General features: G+C 42.7%; 1 protein-coding gene across 3 annotated transcripts in view; it reads left to right on the top strand.

Moving 5' to 3' along the window:
- Positions 1 to 24,720, top strand: part of PIR (pirin) — a 492,836-nt gene that overhangs the window by 425,049 nt on the left and 43,067 nt on the right. For all 3 annotated transcript variants that reach the window (XM_078657706.1, XM_078657705.1, XM_078657704.1), the window contains exon 9: positions 12,648 to 12,714. In XM_078657706.1, the coding sequence (XP_078513832.1) occupies positions 12,648 to 12,714 (67 nt within the window). The remainder of the gene's footprint in view (positions 1 to 12,647; positions 12,715 to 24,720) is intronic.

The raw sequence follows: 24,720 nt of genomic DNA, 5'->3' as shown, positions 1-24,720 counted from the left end.
CATCATCAAACAAAGTCCTATATTATACATACATGATGTTTCAAAAGACGTAGTTTATCTATTACATGTGACTAAATAGCAACAGGTTATGGACACTGTTCAGTCCATTGGTGGTGCTCTGCTGCAAATCAGTCCATCTGTATTCTCCCTGATTGAGTTTGGCCGCCATGTCTCCACCTCAGCTGTCTATTTTCCCCACCTCTGTTACTTGCCATCATATTTCTTTGGCAGTGTGATTCTTCTCCCAAAAATGTCTAACCAGTGGTGCCCCTTACACTTTGCATCTCAACCAGCTTCCATGTTGGCAAATCCTCTGTTTTATCATTTGTGTAGTTCGGCCTATGTATACCAGTTTACAGGAATAAACAAAAGAAATCCAACTAGTGCTGGGGAGGTTGAGTGATCAAATGGATAATGAAGCACTCATTGTTTGTAAAAATACCCCTCACACACCAACAGGCCCCTTGGTGTCATGCTTCATCATCGGGGTCTTCGCACCCCTCTATCGGGATGCGGCGTGCTGCGACCTACGGCTACGCGGGAGCACTACAGGTGTAGGCTATGTGTGGTGTCCAGTGTGTGGGTAATGTTTATAAGTGAGTAGGGTGTGCGGTGAAAGTTAAAAAGTACCTGGCACTAGAGTGAAAAAGAAGTTTTTATTCTGTGCTCTGGCTGGTACTGTTAAAAGAAAGTGCAGGGTGAGGTCTGACCTGTTATGTTGATGAACAGGACCTCTGGTGTGCTTTTTGTGTCGACATGTTTCGGAGACAAGCTCCTTCTTCAGGACAGGGGCACAAACTCCCTTCCCTACTCACGTCTTTTTTACATAAAAAGTGTATTTACATAAAAAGTGAAAAATTAAATTGGCTAAGTGTGCCTACAGCGGTCTGCTAGAGGCACAATGACCTGTAGAAAGACAAAAGACAAAAATATATGTCACCTAATGGTTACCCATGTAGCGGGTAGTTCAAGCAGGTGCAGTCACCTGGAACCTGACCATTTTGCTTATATTAAGCTTTGAAAAAATAAAATAAACGACTCACAACACAAACAACATAAAACACATAGGATACTAGGTTTTTTTACTGTAAGTTCTTTCATACTTCTGAAGCTTAATTTGCTGGCTTCATGAGCAAGTGGGACGTCGGGGTGTTGCATCAATGGCTATCTGTAGTGAAGAATGAGGCATTTAACAATTCATTCTATTGCACTTACTTATTCAGATGGTTATAGGTTCTCATGGTCTAGCGCTGTTTTTCGCCATTGATACTCACAGACTCTGGACGCTCTGGTCACCGTCTTACCCCGCACGCTGCTCCGCTGATGTGGAGACAGGTAGCGGTGATCGTATATTTATAGCCCATTTCGTTAATTAGGCGGAAGCAAAGATCATCCCATGTATGGGTATTCCGTCCTGTGGCCATACAGGGCGTCTGTATGTTGCAAGCGAGGTAGCATGCGATTAGTGTCTGCGAGTGCCGCTAGTCGGTAGTGAGCATGCGCAGCCTCTTCACACTGATCTAAACAACATGCTTGCTCTGGAACTGTCCATGCTTCGCGCATGCGCAGTACATGTGCGCACGTCAGGTTAGGTGGCCACAGTGCGCGTGTGAGGTCTGTAGAGTCCCGATCTTATCTCGGTCTAGACGGAGAGACTAATGTGACTAACTATTGGTATCATGCTGCTTGATAGAATCCAGATTGCATAACGGCAATGTCCTAACCGGCAGGCTACCCTTGATCATCCCAGTGTGCGTGATATGATTGGGATTATGGTGGCATGGTTGTATTTCAAGGGCTGGGCGGTCGTCCAGTTAGGGGTGTATTTAAACAACGGACCATATGCATGTTTTTGGAGTCTCAGATACTTGGAAAAAATGGACCTATTGAGTTTAATCCACCAAACCAATTTGTTAATGGTGCACAATCATTGTCCAGTGGTCTCATTATACAGATAATTGGCTCCATGGGACGTCATCGTTAAGCCCATGTAGATGGGTGCCCAGACGGAACACCCAACGTTGTTCCTTTTGAAAGAGGCCCACATCAGATGGTAGCTGTTCAATGATGGTCCATTTTAGATCGTTTACGCAATGCTGGGAGGTCAGGAAATGTGCAGCCATTTTAGTAGTACTCTTTTTACAACGTACATTACTCTTATGTTCATTTATTCGCGTTTTTATGGCTCGTGTGGTCATGCCCACATACTCAACATCGGTTTTTCTAGGTTTAGTTCGCCGCATGTAAGTATTTTCCAATGCCTGTTAACTAATTTGGACACCTCATTTGACACCGTGTTGTACGTTGTGATGCAGATGGGTCGTTTGTTCTCAGTAGGATCCTTGATTCGGTCCTCCAATAACGCCTCTCTGTTATTGTTTTTCGCCCTTTTGAACGCTTTATTAATAATCCTGTTCGGATATTCACGTGATTTCAGTTTCTCTTTCAAATCTTCCGCCTGTTTTTTAAATTGGCACAAATCTGTACAATTACGCCTTAGGCGTAAAAACTGCCCATATGGCAAGTTTTCACGCAGGTGTCGGGGGTGAAAACTGTCGTACCTCAATAAACAGTTTATGCGGAGTCAGGGAGGTTGAAAACCACGACTCATTTCAAGCCAACTTCTAGAAACTGTTTATTATAACCTAGAAAAACCGATGTTTGCACACCGCAGGGGACGTAATCTCAAAGACATTTTGGTTAATACACGACCAAAAACGACGATGATACCAACACAACCAACAATGAGTATCCAAGGACATTACCCTTGCGGTAATTGCAGCAGCTGTCATCTCACTACGAAAAGTACCAGACTCAACTTCAGCAATGGCTCAACATGGGAACAAAGGAGGTTCACTAATTGTAATTCAAGGAATGTAATCTATCTCATAAAATGCCCATGCAATCTGGAGTATGTGGGCATGACCACACGAGCCATAAAAACGCGAATAAATGAACATAAGAGTAATGTACGTTGTAAAAAGAGTACTACTAAAATGGCTGCACATTTCCTGACCTCCCAGCATTGCGTAAACGATCTAAAATGGACCATCATTGAACAGCTACCATCTGATGTGGGCCTCTTTCAAAAGGAACAACGTTGGGTGTTCCGTCTGGGCACCCATCTACATGGGCTTAACGATGACGTCCCATGGAGCCAATTATCTGTATAATGAGACCACTGGACAATGATTGTGCACCATTAACAAATTGGTTTGGTGGATTAAACTCAATAGGTCCATTTTTTCCAAGTATCTGAGACTCCAAAAACATGCATATGGTCCGTTGTTTAAATACACCCCTAACTGGACGACCGCCCAGCCCTTGAAATACAACCATGCCACCATAATCCCAATCATATCACGCACACTGGGATGATCAAGGGTAGCCTGCCGGTTAGGACATTGCCGTTATGCAATCTGGATTCTATCAAGCAGCATGATACCAATAGTTAGTCACATTAGTCTCTCCGTCTAGACCGAGATAAGATCGGGACTCTACAGACCTCACACGCGCACTGTGGCCACCTAACCTGACGTGCGCACATGTACTGCGCATGCGCGAAGCATGGACAGTTCCAGAGCAAGCATGTTGTTTAGATCAGTGTGAAGAGGCTGCGCATGCTCACTACCGACTAGCGGCACTCGCAGACACTAATCGCATGCTACCTCGCTTGCAACATACAGACGCCCTGTATGGCCACAGGACGGAATACCCATACATGGGATGATCTTTGCTTCCGCCTAATTAGCCATTGCTATAAATATACGATCACCGCTACCTGTCTCCACATCAGCGGAGCAGCGTGCGGGGTAAGACGGTGACCAGAGCGTCCAGAGTCTGTGAGTATCAATGGCGAAAAACAGCGCTAGACCATGAGAACCTATAACCATCTGAATAAGTAAGTGCAATAGAATGAATTGTTAAATGCCTCATTCTTCACTACAGATAGCCATTGATGCAACACCCCGACGTCCCACTTGCTCATGAAGCCAGCAAATTAAGCTTCAGAAGTATGAAAGAACTTACAGTAAAAAAACCTAGTATCCTATGTGTTTTATGTTGTTTGTGTTGTGAGTCGTTTATTTTATTTTTTCAAAGCTTAATATAAGCAAAATGGTCAGGTTCCAGGTGACTGCACCTGCTTGAACTACCCGCTACATGGGTAACCATTAGGTGACATATATTTTTGTCTTTTGTCTTTCTACTGGTCATTGTGCCTCTAGCAGACCGCTGTAGGCACACTTAGCCAATTTAATTTTTCACTTTTTATGTAAATACACTTTTTATGTAAAAAAGACGTGAGTAGGGAAGGGAGTTTGTGCCCCTGTCCTGAAGAAGGAGCTTGTCTCCGAAACATGTCGACACAAAAAGCACACCAGAGGTCCTGTTCATCAACATAACAGGTCAGACCTCACCCTGCACTTTCTTTTAACAGTACCAGCCAGAGCACAGAATAAAAACTTCTTTTTCACTCTAGTGCCAGGTACTTTTTAACTTTCACCGCCCACCCTACTCACTTATAAACATTACCCACACACTGGACACCACACATAGCCTACACCTGTAGTGCTCCCGCGTAGCCGTAGGTCGCAGCACGCCGCATCCCGATAGAGGGGTGCGAAGACCCCGATGATGAAGCATGACACCAAGGGGCCTGTTGGTGTGTGAGGGGTATTTTTACAAACAATGAGTGCTTCATTATCCATTTGATCACTCAACCTCCCCAGCACTAGTTGGATTTCTTTTGTTTATTCATGTACCATTGGAGCACGAATCCAGCGATCGGCTCTACCTCCCCCCTATGTTTTTGATATACCAGTTTACAGGGACATAAATTACATTTCTTTGGTTGCAGATGTGGAAAGATCAGAGTTTGTATCCTTTTGACCCAATCACAAACACTTCAGTATTACTTGTGAACTGGCATAACTTGCATCTGTAGTGACCCAGTATCTCTGGCAGATTCCAAAATGACCTAAATGTATGGTGTGGGGGCTCCCTGTGTGCCCTCATAACATGAGTCTTTAAGTTTCCGTTACTTTTTAATACAAACAGAAAGAGCTGGTCACTAATTTCCTCCACCAGGTGCCATTGTCTTTAAATGATTTTCTGTACTTGGTAGTTTGTGGGGTTAAATGTGCTCACATCACTATTGCATCACTATTTTCATCCTCCGTATGCCTTGGAGTCAGTAGTGATTCCCTCAGGCATTACAATACAATTCAGTAATGTGTTCTACAGTGCCACGGTCTCCTTGAATTAGTCGTCCCTGTAGTAGCAACATCTTCGTAATCTTAAAAATTGTCCATTGGAAAATTGTTTCTGAGTGCTTGAGGTGATGACTATCGTATCGAAGAAAGGAGTTGGTATTTGCGTTTTTATTTAATACATTGTGGTACTCAGGGTTCCATCGTTGTGTTTGATCAGAAGGTCTAAATTGTTCATAGAGTCCCTATTGTGATTCGTTGTGCACTTGAGGTCTAGATTTTGCAAATTCAGCCAACCCACAAACTCCACTACTTGTTATTCATGGCCTTGCCAGATGACAATCATGCCAACGGTATCTCCTCCAAGTTTCAATATTCTGTCTGTAAGGACTACTCATATTGATGACTGTATTTCTCAAATTCAACAACATAACAATTTGCTATGCTTGTTCAATTTTAATTCAATACTAAGCTGTTGTATAATGAAATCTGTGGAAACTGAAGTAGTGTTTACACCACTTCTGGGTAGTCTATTTATCATAGTAATCGCCAGAACCTGGAGAATATACTTAAACAGGGATTCTGCTCCTTTCCATATTGCTCCAGTGAAATAGCTTAGTAACGTGGGGCTGATTCCCCGAAGTGACCTTGGTATGTATTCACTCGTGTGTACAATATGACTAGCACAGGCATAAGCTATCATTTAAGAGGGGTACACATTTTAATCGTTATAATGGCCCCATTTTTGTTTCTGTGGCTAAGGCACATCTGTGGGTAACTTTTGTGGAATGGTGGCTATTGTCTCCCCTTACCAAATCCAAGATGGCTCCTGGGATCATTTAATGACAGTCTAGTCTGTTCACGGACACTGATTTATCTTGTAAGATTCTTCCAGTTTATCCACATTCAGGGAGACACAGGAGGAACAGGGAGCCCATCTTTGCGTTGATATGAGTAAGTGTTTACTTTGGAATATTCTGGATTATTCTATAACTTGTAATGATTGCTCAGCATCTTTTCCAAGGGATTAATTCTGGGGTTTCATGAGTCCAAGCTTTGTTGTGTATTACCCATTTGGGGATACTAAGGTCAGTACATCATGTATAGAGCTGTGCATGTGTTATGAGGGTCTGCAGTTTCTGAATGCGGAGCTAGCTCAGGCAGTGCGTTGGAAGCCATGTGTATCGCCCAAATCTAAAGGAAGCGTGGGGAGGGGGGCACGAGTCTTGAAGAAGCTCTGTCATTTTATGGCACAGCTCCTTCTCTGATAAAATCTAAATGTACACCTACGGGTGTTCATGGTCACTATCTATATGGCCAAAAACATAGCATATGATGGATACCTTCTGCCAGCATGTAGCATGTGGTGCTTTTATTTTCAATCACATTCCAACTTTTAGCAGGCTGTTGTTTACTTCTTCCTCTCATTTCTTTTCCCATCTTACAGCCTCTCCCTTCCTCCATCCGAATCCCTATTCCTTCATTCCCTCACATTTCATTTTAGTACAGAAAAGGATGTGCTCACAATTGGCTGGCTACAAGTATTGTAGTGTGCTATGAATTAATTCTTCCACCTCAGCAGTGTAGGATATGTCTCTTCTGGGCATGGTTTGGGCTTATTGTAGCACTTTAAATGCAAAGGAGGGCACTGGAGGCCAAAGGGAAAGTAGTTAAACGTTTTCTATACAAAAGCATCGTACTGTATGGCACCACATGCTACAGGGAACAATGTTGGTTAACTCAATAGTCCCTCAGAAGTGCATAGAATTGAACATACAACAGCAGCCCAGTGTATGTTTAACCAATGGCTGCCCTCATAACATGTACATCATCAGAAGGTGTCAGTAGGATGCCGTCTTTAATATATATATATATATATATATATATATCAGCAAACTCTCCCTCCGAAAAAGAAAGAAGCAGAAGCCCAGAGGGGAACTATATATATATATATATATATATATATATATATATATATATATATATCTCCTACTGGCGGTCGCCAGTAGGTATATATAGTTAGGACCTAGTTTCCATAGGAAATCCACAACATTCTATTGGGAATAACTTTGGCGCCGGTTAATGAATGTATGCGATTTTCTCAAAGAAGATGGCTCGTTACGCTCCGCTCCTTCCCTGAAAGTTTCGGGGGGATTCGTCAAGCGGGGCCGAGAAAAAAGGGGGGTCCCAAAACGTGTTTTTCCCATGTTAATTTCCATAGGACATTTAGGCATGGCTACAGCCCGAACCGCTGAACGGAATTACACCAAACTTGGCAAAATGGTAGGGACTGGTACGCAGTAGGGCCTTTTCCATATTTGGTGAAAATCGCTCCAGTAGTTTTTATGAAAATTAACTTTAAAAAAATGTATATATCTATATGCGCGCTACGAGCGCTTTGGGTACGCGTACCGGTAAGCGCACCGGGCGCGCCACGAAAGTGCGCGAGCAGAAAGCTGATTGGCTTTCAGGTGTCTGTGAACATTCCAAATGGTCCGGAGAGTCCGCCATCTTGTGTCTCGGTAGAACCGAGACACAAGAGGTGAAAAACAAAAGGGAAAAACTTTAAAAGGGGGCAGGGTAGAGACCCCCTGACCCCCTAGGTTTTCTCAGGGGGGCCTAGGAGGACCCCAAAGGGCAAAAAAGCATTTTTTTTTTTCGCGGAGTACGCTCAGGGCGCGTTTACATGTACGCGTACATGTGTGTTTACCCGTACGCGTACCCTGAGCGTACCACAGGGGAAAACAGTGAAAAAGGGGGTCCCTAAAACGTGTTTTTCCCCATGCAATTTTCCATAGGACATCTAGCCCTTCTCAGGGGGTCCCAGAAGAACCCCAAGGGCCAGAAAAAAAAAAGTTTCGAAAACGCGTACCCCGCGTTTTCCACTCTTGTTTTGGGCTCTCTTGTGCCTCAGTTCTCCTGAGAAACAGGATGGTGGCCAACACTTCTTGGTTTGGACAGTTTGGAATGTTGACAGACGACTGCCAGCCAATCAGGAGGGCGCGCAGACCTTTCCGACCATGGGCTGCATTGATTGGCTGTGAACACTCCAAACCAGGAAGTTTGGGCAGCCATCTTGTGCTCGGTAGACCGAGGCACAAAAGAAGCAGAAAAAAAAACGCGTAGAATGCAAAAAGGGGTAGAAACACCCTCACCCCCTAGGGCTGCTCAGGTGGTCCCACAAGGATATTAACATATTTAAACGTTATTCGCTAATAGAATTAGCATTTAGAAAACCTTTGAAATTTGTTGAAAAAAACCATAGGTTTCACGCCTGATATAGTTAGGGATTAGCATTTAAAAAACCTTGCAAATTCACTGAAAAAACCATAGGTTTCAGGCCTTATATAGTTAGGAATTAGCATTTAAAAAACCTTGCAAATTCACTGAAAAAACCATATGTTTCAGGCCTTATATAGTTAGGAATTAGCATTTAAAAAACCTTGCAAATTCACTGAAAAAACCATAGGTTTCAGGCCTTGTATAGTTAGGAATTAGCATACAAAAAACCTTTGAAATTCACTGAAAAAAACATAGGTTTCAGGCCTTATATAGTTAGGAATTAGCATTTTAAAAAACCATTGAAATTGCTCCTATATAGTTAGTTGTACTAACTAAATTTCGCGCACCCGCAATCCACTGCTGATGATGTCACATATTACATCATTCATGACATGGTCAGTGACATCACTGATGACATCTCAAATGACATCACTGATGACATCACTGATGACATCATCCACGTGACAATCACATACACCTTTTCATACACTAGTAAAATCTTTCATCACTCTTTGTAAAATACAGAGTATCATATTTGAATCCATTGACACAGCAATACAAGTATCTTAAAACCCACTCCGTGATTCCTAGATGTATACACACATCTAATCACTTACCTGTAGATTCTCTCATACATGCTGTCAATGAACAATAGAACACTATCAAAAATACTTATACACCTATACCGACATTACACACCAGCACACAACCTATTCACATATGAAGTTATCTTACTCACTTATGCAAACAATGGATCATACTTACATACTTACTTAGCTACACACTTATACAAACACCACTTCATCTATTCATTTAGATAGTAGGTCATATTTAGTATATTATAAAATCATTATTACAAGTATACAGTTATCCATACAGTCACTTACACAATCATTGAGTCTTATGTATACTTATTTATATACAACAACTGACACATACACTGCCTTTTATTTTTCTAGTTTGTTGGACATGTACCATTGAGAAATATATTTGCTCATCACCACACCCATAAAGATATTCATTCACCCAAACAACTGTTAGAACATGTAGTTTTAACTTCATATATCTACTGAATCAACTATTCACACATCTTTGGGCAGTCACACACCCTCTACCGAACCACACACACATTCACTCTCCCATACAAATACTCAGTTAACTAATCAATAACTAACATAGACTTTCACATAGCTAGTAACCCACTGGAGAACCAGTTTACACAACAACTGACAAAGTGATACAGATATTCACACAGTTTAGTCACTATCCACTATATTTAGTGAGACACTATAAATTGTTAAAGTCCTCCATCCAAATATTTATTTTTATATATCCACTCATACTTCAATGCTAATTGCTATATACATAATGTATATTTAAATAACGAAGCAAACCACATTCACTGGATGATGTCATCAGTGATATCATCTTTGATGTCCTTTGAGATGTCATCAGTGATGTCACTGACCATGTCATGAATGATGTAATATGTGACATCATCAGCAGTGGATTGCGGGTGCGCGAAATATAGTTAGTACAACTAACTATATAGGAGCAATTTCAATGGTTTTTTAAAATGCTAATTCCTAACTATATAAGGCCTGAAACCTATGTTTTTTTCAGTGAATAGATATATATATATATATATATAGATATATATATATATATATATATATATTTTTTTTTTATATACGCCCCCTCAGCCTGGTGTCAGCTTTTAAAAAAAACTTGTTATTATTGGGCTGGTGGGTGGTAGTGTGCCGAGCCTGGTCCCTTCTGAGCCTTCAAACTCCCAAGCGAGGGATGACAGATCCGTGCTTTTGGGCTGCTTCATTAATATATTTGATTCAAAAAGGGGGTGGTGATGGACAGAGTATCTGAGTTAATCAGAACACTCCTACCCAGTCAACAGATCAGGGCTTGATCCATCACCGTTTTTTAGCTCACTGCACCATCCCAGTTCAGAACCTGGCTATATGCAAATTAGTCTGTCCCTGGCCCAGTGCATCATGGGAACAGGGCAGACCAAACTACCAAGCCAATTCTTTACTGGAAAGGAAACAAGCTTCCGGGGACCGGTTTCTGGCATTACAGCCGTCTTCGGCCCGGCTTGCTTGAATCCTGATGGTGCAGTGAGCAAGGGACTCACTGGCAGGGCATACTCAGACATGAGTCCCTTGCTCACTGCTCCATCAGGATTCAAGCAAGCCGGGCCGACGACGCCTGAAATGGCAGAAACCGGTCCCCGGAAGCTTGTCTCCTTTCTGGTGAAGAATTGGCTTGGTAGTTTGGTCTGCCCTGTTCCCATGATGCACTGGGCCAGGGACAGACTAATTTGCATATAGCCAGGTTCTGAGCTGGGATGGGGCAGTGAGCTAAATAACGGTGATGGATCAAGCCCTGATCTTTGGACTGGGTAAGAGTGGTCTGCTTAATTCAGACACTCTGTTCATCACCACCCCCTTTTCTGAATCATTAATATATTTGTCACTTGACAAGCACACATCGGATGGACCCGAGAGGTATTCCAAAATCCCTCCACAGTCCCTCCTAGGATTAAGCTCCTGACGTTTTTTTTGTTAGTGGAAGGGATAGAAGAGGGAGAAAGGGCAGGATGACGCCCAGATCCTCCGGCACTCATTCCCACCCAACAAAAGAAGTGAACCTGGCTTGGAGGAAGCGAGAAATATTGTACCTAGTCCCTTCCTTTCCAATCCTTATTCTCCCTGTTTCAGTTTCAAACAGCTCCTCCGTTTCACAGTGCTTCTTCGTCCAAGACAAGCATTGTGAACGAACGTGCAGTTTCCGTGACCCAACAAAGAGCCAGGCACTGCCCCCATATTTTTTTAGCCAAGAAACAATCCAAAGGGTATCTGATTCCTTTCTGGGGCACAGACAAACATATCGGCTGTGGAGCAAGAAGGCAGATGCTGTTTGGATTTTTACTTAGCCTAAAAAATGATTCAAACAAAATCTGGTTCCTTGCTCTGAACTGTGTCTCAGGTATGTAGTCTTTCACATCCAGTAATACAAGGCCATGCCTGGCAAGCGCTCACCACACACAGACACACACACATGCACTGGAGATTCATGGCATTTGCTGGTGCCAACTGACATGTTCTAGGCATCACCAGGACTCAAAATATTAGGTTACCATTCTCTGTCTCTCCTCTCCTCTCACTCACCCCTCACCCAACACTCGCCTCATGAATGAAACCAGGCGGTCTCTCATAACCACTTATGCCATTTTGGACCAGCCACACCTGTCATTCGCTTATGCTGAGAATTAACTGTTCAACTACACTACTTGTTCTTTAACTCAGGAAATTATTTGTTGTTTCAATGTATGATATGAAAGTAAGTTCTTTAACTCAGGAAATTATTTGTTGTTTCAATGTATGATATGAAAGTAAGTTATTGTTCTTCTATTACCCGTCGTCAACAACCCACTGTGATGTTCTTAGACTTGAAGGGTGGTTGGTCTGTACCCATTTTCTAGGTAACAGGTCCACATTTTGTAAGCAACTCCTACGTTATTAAAAGCAAGTCCAGGGTTTTCCTTTAGGGAAAGAGTCAGTATAATGAAATTGTTCTTCACCTGTTCACAGTTGTAGAAGGGAGCCATGTACCAGTTTTGAAGTAACTGTTATGTCTACAGAGCATGCATTAATTGGAAAACTGTGCAGACAAGTGCATACAGGGCTGGCATTATGCCTTGGAAGCAGAACGCTCCATTGTATGGAGCTTCTGTTCGAATATGTGGAATTACTGACACACACTTTAGAGGGTGTGTTTTCTTAAAAGACGAGTGCAAGGCTTTTGTACACCTGTGGAGAACAGGATCATTAAAGACTCTTGATCTCTCAATAAAAGAACAGATGCCTCACATAGTGTTGCCCATTATCATAACTTATAAGCAGCTCAATACACCGTATTTAATTTCTTTTACAAATGAAGCTTTCTGGCTGTACCTGTTATTTTAGGATTTTGCATCAGCAGAAGCTCTTAATGGATTTACTCTTTTAGCTAAGTATTAAAGAAAAAGAAACTACACCGCCCTTTCATACATATGCCTTTATTTTGCATGTCTCTCTTAATTGTTTTTAGCGCAGAAGTTGTATTTTCTAATTTCTTTTTTGTATTGCCCATTTTTAGGATCCTGAGAAATGCCACTTTGTCTTGATTGCTGGGGAGCCAATCGGAGAACCAGTTGTGCAGCATGGTAAGCATTTTTAATAAACCACAAAATTAGACTTTAATTTAATGTAGTTTCAGGGGAGACAGCTTTGGAAGCATGACACTGATGATGGAGTTATTATCCAATATGATAAACATCAAAACACTAATACACTAGGCACAATTGGTTATATACATTATTTTCAATATTCAGATCATTTGTGTCCGGGGTATGAGTCATCAGAGCACAGCCTCTGCCTAGGATTAATCTCATTCCGAACTAATATATCTCATCCGATCCGAGACTGAGTTGGTGCATTGATGACACACTTGATTTACTAAACCTTGATTAAAGATTTCTTTCTTAGCACACATGGATCCAGGTGCACAAAGCCTACTAGCAGTCGTAACTGGCCCAATTCACAGAATCGGGCCGTTTGCAAATGCGAAGAGGTAATTTCTTATGGATCAAATTGGAAACAACCTTTACAATGCATGCCTTTACCAAGCATTGCCTTTACAACGTAATGCCTTTGCCACACATGCCTTTACCACACATGCCTTTACAAAACAAGGTAAATGTTTTTAAGGTAAGTATGTGTGTATGTATATATATATGTGTGTGTGTGTGTGTGTGTGTGTATATATATATATATATATACACACCCGCATATATATATATATTCACTGAAAAAACCATAGGTTAGAGACCATATATAGTTAGCTGGACATTTTATTGACATAAAACCAATGAAATTCCATATATAGTTAGTTGCACTAACTATATATCGCGCACCCGCAATCCACTGCTGATGATGTCACATATTACATCATTCATGACATGGTCAGTGACATCACTGATGACATCACTGATGACATCTCAAATGACATCACTGATGACATCACTGATGACATCATCTAGTGTCTGTGTGTTTTTGTAAAGTTTAAATATGTTTTACATATTGAAGAATGAGTGGATGTATGGAAGACTGAGTGTGTGTGTGGCTGGCTGGGAGGTGTGTGACTCTGTGCATATCAATGTGTACTCTTATCAGTGATTGTATAAGAGAGTAAGTATGTGTTAGTATATGTGTGAAAAAGTATGGTGTTCTGTGTTTAACTGTATAGATGAGGAAATCGAAGTGTGATTGATTCTTCACAGGACTGACTAGGTGTATGAGTGCATATGATAGTGTTGTAATAATGAGTGACTGTATGTATGAGTGATTGTATGGGTGAATGAGTGAATGTGTGTGTAGACGTAGGAATCAGTGAGTGCGTATGTAGTAACTGGTATTGGTGTGTCATGATGTCATCAGTGATGTCATTTGAGATGTCATCAGTGATGTCATTTGAGATGTCATCAGTGATGTCATCAGTGATGTCACTGAAGTATGGTGTTCTGTGTTTAACTGTATAGATGAGGAAATGGAAGTGTGATTGATTCTTTACAGGACTGACTAGGTGTGTGAGTAACTCCATGGATGAGTGGCAGTGTGTGAGTGTCTGCATAGGTGTATAAGTGCATATGATAGTGTTGTAATAATGAGTGACTGTATGTATGAGTGATTGTATGGGTGAATGAGTGAATGTGTGTGTAGACGTAGGAATCAGTGAGTGCGTATGTAGTAACTGGTATTGGTGTGTCATGATGTCATCAGTGATGTCATTTGAGATGTCATCAGTGATGTCATCAGTGATGTCATTTGAGATGTCATCAGTGATGTCATCAGTGATGTCACTGACCATGTCATGAATGATGTAATATGTGACATCATCAGCAGTGGATTGCGGGTGCGCGATATATAGTTAGTGCAACTAACTATATATGGAATTTCATTGGTTTTATGTCAATAAAATGTCCAGCTAACTATATATGGTCTCTAACCTATGGTTTTTTCAGTGAATTTTCAAGGTTTTGTAAATGCAAATTCCTAACTATATATGGTCTATAACCTATGGTTTTTTCAGTGAATTTCATTGGTTTTTTAAAAGCTAATATCTATAGCTGTAAAATATATTCTTTATTACGTGACGTATCACGTAGCCACGTGAGACGCCTCATGACGCGTTGCATAACCGTGACGTATCGGCTCTGCAGCGCAAACAAAACCCGTAACGTAAGCGTGCCGGAGCACGCTTACAGATATATATTTTTTTTTAACCTTAATTAGACAAAATCCACACATGCACATATCTTGAGGCCTTGCAAAGGCACATCAAACAAACAGTCCCTACAATTTTGCCAAGTTTGCTGGAAATCTATTCCCTTAATTTTTTTGTTCACTGTTTCTCTTGGTTTTCCCCTTGTTACGCTTACCGGGACGCTACCCGGTACGCGAACCGGACGCTCCGAAAAACACAAGATGGCGGACTCCCGTTACGCTGCCGGTTAGCTGCCCGGTTCGCGTACCGGGAAGCGCCTCTACCGCGAAAAATCGCAACAATTGTTTTATTTTTTTTGCCCCGCGGGGGACTTTAATATCCCCCTCATCAATCCTAGGGGGTCAGGAGGGGTTTACCTTGCCCCCTTTCCTTCATTTCCCCCTTCTTTTTTCACCACATCTTGTCTCTCGAACCTACCGAGAGACAAGATGGCGGCCGCTCCGGACTGTTTACAATGTTGACAGCTACGCTGCCGGTTAGCTGCCTGGTTAGCTGCCCGGTGAGCTGCCCGGTTTGCGTACCGGGACGCGCCTCTACGGCGTAAAATCGCAAAAAAAAAATATTATTTTTTTTTGCCCCGCGGGGCACTTTAATATCCCCCTCATCAATCCTAGGGGGTCAGGAGGGGTCTACCTTGCCCCCTTTCCTTCATTTCCCCCTTCGTTTTTCACCACATCTTGTCTCTCGATCCTACCGAGAGACAAGATGGCGGCCGCTCCGGACTGTTTAGAATGTTGACAGACACCGGAGAGCCAATCAGCTTTGCTTCGCGAAGTTCCGTTACGCATCAGGTACGCGAACCGGGGCGCTAACCGGAGCGCTGTCACAGATATATATATTTTTTTAAACGTTAATTTCTCAAAATCCACTGGAGCACATATATTGAGACATAGCAAAGGCACGTCGGGCAAACCATATCTACAATTTTGCCAAGTTTCATGTAAATCCATTCAGCCATTCGAGCTAAAAGTGAGTCCAACCGCCCTATGGAAAAATGAATGGGAAAAACGTGTTTTGGGACCCCCCTTTTTTCTCGGCCCCCCCTTGACGAAACCCCCCCAAATGTTCAGGGGCTGCTCAGAAACAAATTGTGCCATTTTCCTGAAAATTTCAGCCAATTCCGTCCACAAACGCCAAAGTTATTAGACATAGAATTTTCAGAAATCCCATAGAGAAAAAATCCTAACTATATATACCCACTGGCTATCGCCAGTAGGTAATATACATATATAAACATATATAATCTGCATATCTATATAAATATAAATGCATGCATACATATACATATATGCATACATATGCATGTTATTTACATGAAAGTTTTAAAAACACTAATAAAAGCAAAGCTAAAAAGCCACCTCATTACAAACAGAATGGCTTTAACTTAAACGAGGGCGAGATCTATTGCATTTTCAATGCTTGTTTACTTTGGTTCTATCAAGAAGGCATTCAGATGTGTCACACATTTGCCATAAATTCTGAATGTTAGCACTCTAGTTGCTCATTAGATCACTGTAGTAAAGCTAGTGCTCACCAGGGAAGTCTGCTGCTAATCATGGTTTGCAGCCATTTTCCCGCATTTTTTATCCCGCGGACTTTCAGTCCGCATACCATTATCCCGCAAGGTCACTGACCTCGCATACCATTATCCCGCATTTTTTGAAAACGCATGTGCATTTATCACGCATGCCTTTACAAAGAATTACGTTTTAAAGGCATGTATGGTAAATGCATTTGCTTTGTGAAAACCACGATGACGAGAGAGGTAAGTGGGTTTGTGTTAATTTTTTCGTGGGTTAGTTATTGTGTAGTGTAGTGTTGTGTAGTGTAGTGTTGTGTTAGTGTAGTGTAGAGTTGTGGTGGTTGTTTAGTGTAGGGTCATGCTGGGGGTAGTGTTTAGGGTTTAGGGTTGTGTTGTAGTGTTTGCGTAGTGTAGGGTCATGCTGGGGGTAGTGTTTTAGGGTTTAGGGTTGTGTTGTAGTGTTTGCGTAGTGTAGGGTCATGCTGGGGCTAGTGTTTTAGGGTTTTGGGTAGTGGTGTAGTGTTTGCGTAGTGTAGGGTCATGCTGGGGCTAGTGTTTTAGGGTTTAGGGTAGTGTTGTAGTGTTTGCGTAGTGTAGGGTCATGCTGGGGGTAGTGTTTTAGGGTTTAGGGTTGTGTTGTAGTGTTTGCGTAGTGTAGGGTCATGCTGGGGGTAGTGTTTTAGGGTTAAGGGTAGTGTTGTAGTGTTTGCGTAGTGTAGGGTCATGCTGGGGTGTAGTGTTTTAGGGTTTAGGGTTGTGTTGTAGTGTTCGCGTAGTGTAGGGTCATGCTGGGGGTAGTGGTTTAGGGTTTAGGGTAGTGTTGTAGTGTTTGCGTAGTGTAGGGTCATGCTGGGGGTAGTGTTTTATGGTTTAGGGTAGTGTTGTAGTGTTTGCGCAGTGTAGGGTCATGCTGGGGTGTAGTGTTTTAGGGTTTTGGGTAGTGTTGTAGTGTTTGCGCAGTGTAGGGTCATGCTGGGGGTAGTGTTTTAGGGTTTAGGGTCGTGTTGTAGTGTTTGCGTAGTGTAGGGTCATGCTGGGGGTAGTGTTTTAGGGTTTAGGGTAGTGTTGTAGTGTTTGCGCAGTGTAGGGTCATGCTGGGGTGTAGTGTTTTAGGGTTTAGGGTAGTGTTGTAGTGTTTGCGCAGTGTAGGGTCATGCTGGGGGTAGTGTTTTAGGGTTTAGGGTTGTGTTGTAGTGTTTGCGTAGTGTAGGGTCATGCTGGGGGTAGTGTTTTAGGGTTTAGGGTAGTGTTGTAGTGTTTACGTAGTGTAGGATCATGCTGGGGTGTAGTGTTTTAGGGTTTTGGGTAGTGTTGTAGTGTTTGCGTAGTGTAGGGTCATGCTGGGGTGTAGTGTTTTAGGGTTTAGGGTAGTGTTGTAGTGTTTGCGTAGTGTAGGGTCATGCTGGGGGTAGTGTTTTAGGGTTTAGGGTAGTGTTGTAGTGTTTGCGTAGTGTAGGGTCATGCTGGGGTGTAGTGTTTTAGGGTTTAGGGTAGTGTTGTAGTGTTTGCGTAGTGTAGGGTCATGCTGGGGGTAGTGTTTTAGGGTTTAGGGTAGTGTTGTAGTGTTTGCGTAGTGTAGGGTCATGCTGGGGGTAGTGTTTTAGGGTTTAGGGTTGTGTTGTAGTGTTTGCGTAGTGTAGGGTCATGCTGGGGGTAGTGTTTTAGGGTTTAGGGTAGTGTTGTAGTGTTTGCGTAGTGTAGGGTCATGCTGGGGTGTAGTGTTTTAGGGGTTTGGGTAGTGTTGTAGTGTTTGCGTAGTGTAGGGTCATGCTGAGGGTAGTGTTTTAGGGTTTAGGGTAGTGTTGTAGTGTTTGCGTAGTGTAGGGTCCTGCTGGGGGTAGTGTTTTAGGGTTTAGGGTAGTGTTGTAGTGTTTGTGTAGTGTAGGGTCATGCTGGGGGTAGTGTTTTAGGGTTTAGGGTAGTTTAGTTGTTTAGTGTATGCTAAAGGCATATTCGTTCTAAAAGTTTTCGTTATTTTAATTTGCGGCCTAATAGTACATGCGGGATTTTTTTTGCGGACTGATGGTATGCGGACTGATGGTATGCGGGATTTCGTCATATATTCGCTAATCATACTTTCTATGGCAAAATGAACCCCCTCATTTTGTTCCTTTTTAAATTAAATGTTTTAAGAGTTACCACTTTATTCCAATCAAGATGGTTTCAGGTGTGCCATACCTTTGTAATAAGTAGGACTGTTAGCACTCTAGTTGTTCTTTAGAACACTCTGGGACATTCTGTCATTGGGCTATAGTTGGGCTACATCTGGCTGATATTTGGGCTACATTTGTTTTTTTTGTCTCTGGTGGCCATCTTTGGGCTACATTGGGCTACATTGGGCTACATTGGGCTTCATTTGGGCTCCAACATATATATAGCCCAATGTAGCCCAATATATATTTTTCAAAGTTAATTTTCGTAAAAACCACTGGAGCATATATCTTGAGACATGGCAAAGGCACATCGGGCTACCAGTCCCTACAATTTTTCCAAGTTTGGTGTAAATCCATTCAGCCGTTCGGGCTAAAAGTGAGGCCAACCGCCCTATGGAAAATTGCATGGGAAAAGCACGTTTTGGGACCCCCCTTTTTTCTCGGCCCCCCCTTGACGAAACCCCCCCAAACTTTCAGGGGCTGCTCAGAAAAAAATGTTCCATTTTCCTGAAAATTTCAGCCAATTCTGTCCTCAAACGCCAAAGTTATTCGACATAGAATTTTCAAAAATCCCATAGGAAAAAAATCCTAACTATATATACCTACTGGCTATCGCCAGTAGGTAATATATATATATATATATATATATACACACACAGACAAACATATATATATATATATATATATATATATATATATATATATATATATATATATATATATATTCACTGACAAAACCATAGGTTTCAGGTCATATATAGTTAGGAATTAGCATTTAAAAAACCATTGAAATTGCTCCTATATAGTTAGTTGTACTAACTATATTTCGCGCACCCGCAATCCACTGCTGATGATGTCACATATTACATCATTCATGACATGGTCAGTGACATCACTGATGACATCACTGATGACATCTCAAATGACATCACTGATGACATCACTGATGACATCTCAATTGACATCACTGATCACATCACTGATGATATCATTCATGTGATAATACGATGCACTTCTTCACACTCTAATATAACTTTTGATACACCCAGTGTTAAACACAGACTACCATTCTTGAAACCATTGACACACCAATACCAGTTACTACATACGCACACACTGATTGCTAGGTCTATACACACATCCAATCATTTACCCATAGAATCACTCATACATACAGTCACTCATCAATACAACACTATCATCTGCACTCAAACACCTATACAGAAACTCACACTCATCCATGGAGTTACTCACACATCTAGTCAGTCATGCAAAGAATCAATCACACTTTCATTTCCTTAACTATACAGTTATACACACAACACCGTACTTATTCAAACATATACTAACACATACTTACTTTGTTATACAATTACTGATACAAGTACACAATGATCCATACAGCCACTCGCACAATCAGTGGCTCTTATGTATAGTCATTTATATATGCCAGCTACCCACACACACACTCAGTCTCCCATACAAATACTTGGGCAAACAATCAATAACACATATAGCCACTCATATAGCTACTGATCAACACATGCAGTTGCTTACACAACAACAGACATACTGATGCACACATTCAGACAGTTTAGTCACTAACCCATGCATTCAGTAAGACATATTTAATCACTCACTCATACATTCAGTCATGTTCCTACTAAATCTTTCATCCAGACACTTATACATCCACTCATTCTTCAATATGTAAAACATATTTAAACTTTACAGAAACACACAGTCACTGGATGATGTCATCAGTGATGTCATCAGTGATGTCATTTGAGATGTCATCAGTGATGTCATCAGTGATGTCACTGACCATGTCATGAATGATGTAATATGTGACATCATCAGCAGTGGATTGCGGGTGCGCGAAATATAGTTAGTACAACTAACTATATAGGAGCAATTTCAATGGTTTTTTAAATGCTAATTCCTAACTATATGTGACCTGAAACCTATGGTTTTTCAGTGAATTTGCAAGGTTTTTTAAATGCTAATTCCTAACTATATAAGGGCTGAAACCTATGGTTTTTTCAGTGAATTTCAAAGGTTTTTTAAATGCTAATTCTTAACTATATAAGGCCTGAAACCTATGGTTTTTTTCAGTGAATTTGCAAGGTTTTTTAAATGCTAATACCTAACTATATAAGGCCTGAAACCTATGGTTTTTTCACTGAATTTGCAAGGTTTTTAAAATGCTAATTCTATTAACGGATAACGTTTAAATATGTTAATATCCTTGTGGGACCACCTGAGCAGCCCTAGGGATCCGATTTTTGGACCGGAGCAAGATGCTCCCTGATTGTGCCGTATTTCTTGCCTTCTGCCCCCCTGATTGTGCCGTATTTCTTGCTTCTGCCCCCCTGAATGTGCCATATTTCTTGACTTCTGCCCCCCTGATTGTGCCGTATTTCTTGCCTTCTGCACCCTGATTGTGCTATATTTCTTTCCTTCTGCACCCTGATTGTGCCGTATTTCTTGCCTTCTGCTCCCTGATTGTGCCGTATTTCTTGCCTTCTGCCCACTAATTGTGCCGTTTTTTTCTTGTCTTCTGCCCCCTGATTGTGCAGTTTGTCGCGCCTTCTGTCCCCTGATTGTGCCGTTTTTCGTGCCCCTGCCCCCTGATTGTATTATCTTTGCCAGTGTTTGTTCGCTGCTGGTATTGCCTTTGCCTGTGTTTCTTTGCTGCCGTTATTGTCTTTGCCAGTGTTTCTTTGCTGCTGTTATTGTCTTTGCCAGTGTTTGTTTGCTGCAGTTATTGTCTTTGCCAGTGCTTGTTCGCTGCTGGTATTATCTTTGCCAGAGCTGTGTGGGCTGTGAGAGCTGTGTGAGCTGTGAGAGCTGTTTGGGCTGTGAGAGCTGTGTGGGCTGTGAGAGCTGTGTGGGCTGTGAGAGTGTGAGCTGTGTGGGCTGTGAGAGCTGTGAGAGCTGTGTGGGCTGTGAGAGCTGTGTGGGCTGTGAGAGCTGTGTGGGCTGTGAGAGCTGTGTTGGCTGTGAGAGCTGTGTGGGCTGTGAGAGCTGTGTGGGCTGTGAGAGCTGTATGGGCTGTGAGAGCTGTGAGAGCTGTGAGAGCTGTGTGAAATGTGAGCTGTGTGGGCTGTGAGGGCTGTGTGAGCTGTGAGAGCTGTGTGGGCTGTGAGAGCTGTGTGGGCTGTGAGAGCTGTGTGGGCTGTGAGAGCTGTGTGGGCTGTGTGGGCTGTGAGAGCTGTGTGAGCTGTGAGGGCTGTTTGGGCTGTGAGGGCTGTGATGCCTGTGAGAGCTGTGTGGGCTGTGAGAGCTGTGTGGGCTGCGAGAGCTGTATGGGCTGTGAGAGCTGTGTGGGCTGTGAGAGCTGTATGGGCTGTGAGAGCTGTGAGAGCTGTGAGAGCTGTGTGAGATGTGAGCTGTGTGGGCTGTGAGGGCTGTGTGAGCTGTGAGAGCTGTGAGAGCTGTGTGGGCTGTGAGAGCTGTGTGGGCTGTGAGAGCTGTGAGGGCTGTGAGGGCTGTGTGGGCTGTGAGGGCTGTGAGAGCTGTGTGGGCTGTGAGAGCTGTGTGAGCTGTGAGAGCTGTGTGAGCTGTGTGAGCTGTGAGAGCTGTGTGGGCTGTGAGAGCTGTGTGGGCTGTGAGAGCTGCGTGGTCTGTGAGAGCTGCGTGGTCTGTGAGAGCTGTGTGGGCTGTGAGAGCTGTGTGGGCTGTGAGAGCTGTGTGGGCTGTGAGAGCTGTGTGGGCTGTGAGAGCTGTGAGGGCTGTGAGGCCTGTGAGAGCTGTGTGGGCTGTGAGAGCTGTGTGGGCTGTGAGGGCTGTGAGAGCTGTATGGGCTGTGAGAGCTGTGTGGGATGTGAGCTGTGTGGGCTGTGAGGGCTGTTGAGCTGTGAGAGCTGTGCGGGCTGTGAGAGCTGTGTGGGCTGTGAGAGCTGTGTGAGCTGTGTGGGCTGTGAGAGCTGTGTGGGCTGTGAGAGCTGCGTGGGCTGTGAGAGCTGTGAGAGCTGTGAGAGCTGTGTGGGCTGTGAGAGCTGTGTGGGCTGTGAGAGCTGTGTGGGCTGTGAGAGCTGTGTGGGCTGTGAGAGCTGTGTGGGCTGTGAGGGCTGTGAGGCCTGTGAGAGCTGTGTGGGCTGTGAGAGCTGTGTGGGCTGTGAGGGCTGTGAGAGCTGTATGGGCTGTGAGAGCTGTGAGAGCTGTGTGGGATGTGAGCTGTGAGGGCTGTGAGGGCTGTGTGAGCTGTGAGAGCTGTGCGGGCTGTGAGAGCTGTGTGGGCTGTGAGAGTGTGCGCTGTGTGGGAATGTGTGGGCAGTGAGAGCTGTGAAATCTGTGAGGGCTGTGAGAGCTGTGTGGGCTGTGAGAGCTGTGTGAGCTGTGTGGACTGTTAGAGCTGTGTGGGCTGTTAGAGCTGTGTGGGCTGTGAGAGCTGGGTGGGCTGTGAGAGCTGTGAGAGCTGTGTGAGATGTGAGCAGTGTGGGCTGTGAGGGCTGTGAGCTGTGTGGGCTGTGAGAGCTGTGAGATCTGTGTGGGCTGTGAGAGCTGTGTGGGCTGTGAGAGCTGTGTGGGCTGTGAGAGCTGTGTGTGCTGTGTGGGCTGTGAGAGCTGTATGGGCTGTGAGAGCTGTGAGAGCTCTGTGGGATGTGAGCTGTGTGGTTTGTGAGGGCTGTGTGAGCTGTGAGGGATGTGTGGGCTGTGAGAGCTGTGTGGGCTGTGAGGGCTTTGTGAGCTGTGTGGGCTGTGTGGGCTGTGTGAGCTGTGAGAGCTGTGTGGGCTGTGAGAGCGGTTCCATGTTTAAATATCGATTACAAAAATATAGTTTACAAAAATATAGTTGTAAAAATATCGATTACAAAAATATCGACTCCCTATACTTAAACAGGTAAGTACAATAATATCGACTCAAAAATATAGATGTAAAAAATATAGATGTAAAAAATATTGACATTAAAAAATATTATAACTTTAATTAAATAATTAAATAATATTAATATTATTAACAAAATAAATTACATTACATTTATATTTTAACTATTTATAACAAGTAAACTTAATTTAATCAATATAAACTTAAAAAATTTCTACATATACATATATTTTCTTAAATACATTTTATTATTATCTTTATTTAATTTATAAACTTTAATAATTATATAAAAATACAATCAAAACAAATATAAAACATTTTGAATAAAATAAATTTTTCTATATTTAATTAACACATAAAAGTATTTACAAATAATAATACATACATTTAATAACAAAACATTAGTAGTTAAAACATTTGATAGCGAAGGGGTAAAAATTACTATTCCCACTCCAAAGGGTGCAACAGTAGAGAAAGCACTGGATAGCGTAGGGGTAAAAATTACTATTCCCACTCCAGAGGGTGCAACAGTAGGGAAAGCGCTGGATAGCGTTGGGGTAAAAATTACTATTCCCACTCCAAAGGGTGGAACAGTAGGGAAAGCGCTGGATAGCGTAGGGGTAAAAATTACTATTCCCACTCCAAAGGGTGGAACAGTAGGGAAAGCGCTGGATAGCGTAGGGGTAAAAAATACTATTCCCACTCCAGAGGGTGCAACAATAGGGAAAGCATTGGATAGCGTAGGGGTAAAAATTACTATTCCCACTCCAAAGGGTGCAACAATAGGGAAAGTGTTGGATAGCGTAGGAGTAAATTTTACTATTCCCACTGCAGAGTGTGCAACAGTAGGGAAAGCGTTGGATAGCGTAGGGGTAAAAAATACTATTCCAACTCCAGTGAGTGCAACAGTAGGGAAAGCGTTGGATAGCGTAGGGGTAAAAATTACTTTTCCCACTCCAGAGGGTGCAACAGTAGGGAAAGCATTGGATAGCGTAGGAGTAAAAATTACTATTCCCACTCCAAAGGGTGCAACAGTAGGGAAAGCGTTGGATAGCGTAGGGGTAAAAATTACTATTCACACTCCAAATGTTAAGGTAAGGGCCAACTTCCACGGGAGCGAAGAAGAATCCCTCCACCTCCAAGACACAGCAACAGGAATGCGATAACTAAGTATACGACACTCCTGTCTACTGTCTCCTAAAAGTATGAGGGAATTTACCCAAGGAGTGTCCACCACTCTCCTCATACGAGGGGTAACAAAAATAGTAGAAGGCGTCTCCGGGGATGGTCCAGGCTAGGAAACAAAGAGCAAGTTATGAATAGTCACAATCCCTATGCTTACTCGAAACACAATAAAACATTGACAAGTGTGATCAATTA

The sequence above is a fragment of the Lissotriton helveticus genome, chromosome 8 (genome assembly GCF_964261635.1).
Source record: "Lissotriton helveticus chromosome 8, aLisHel1.1, whole genome shotgun sequence".
Taxonomy (NCBI): domain Eukaryota; kingdom Metazoa; phylum Chordata; class Amphibia; order Caudata; family Salamandridae; genus Lissotriton; species Lissotriton helveticus.
The sequence above is the reverse complement of the archived record's forward strand: the minus strand, read 5'-3'. Positions and strand labels throughout refer to the sequence as shown.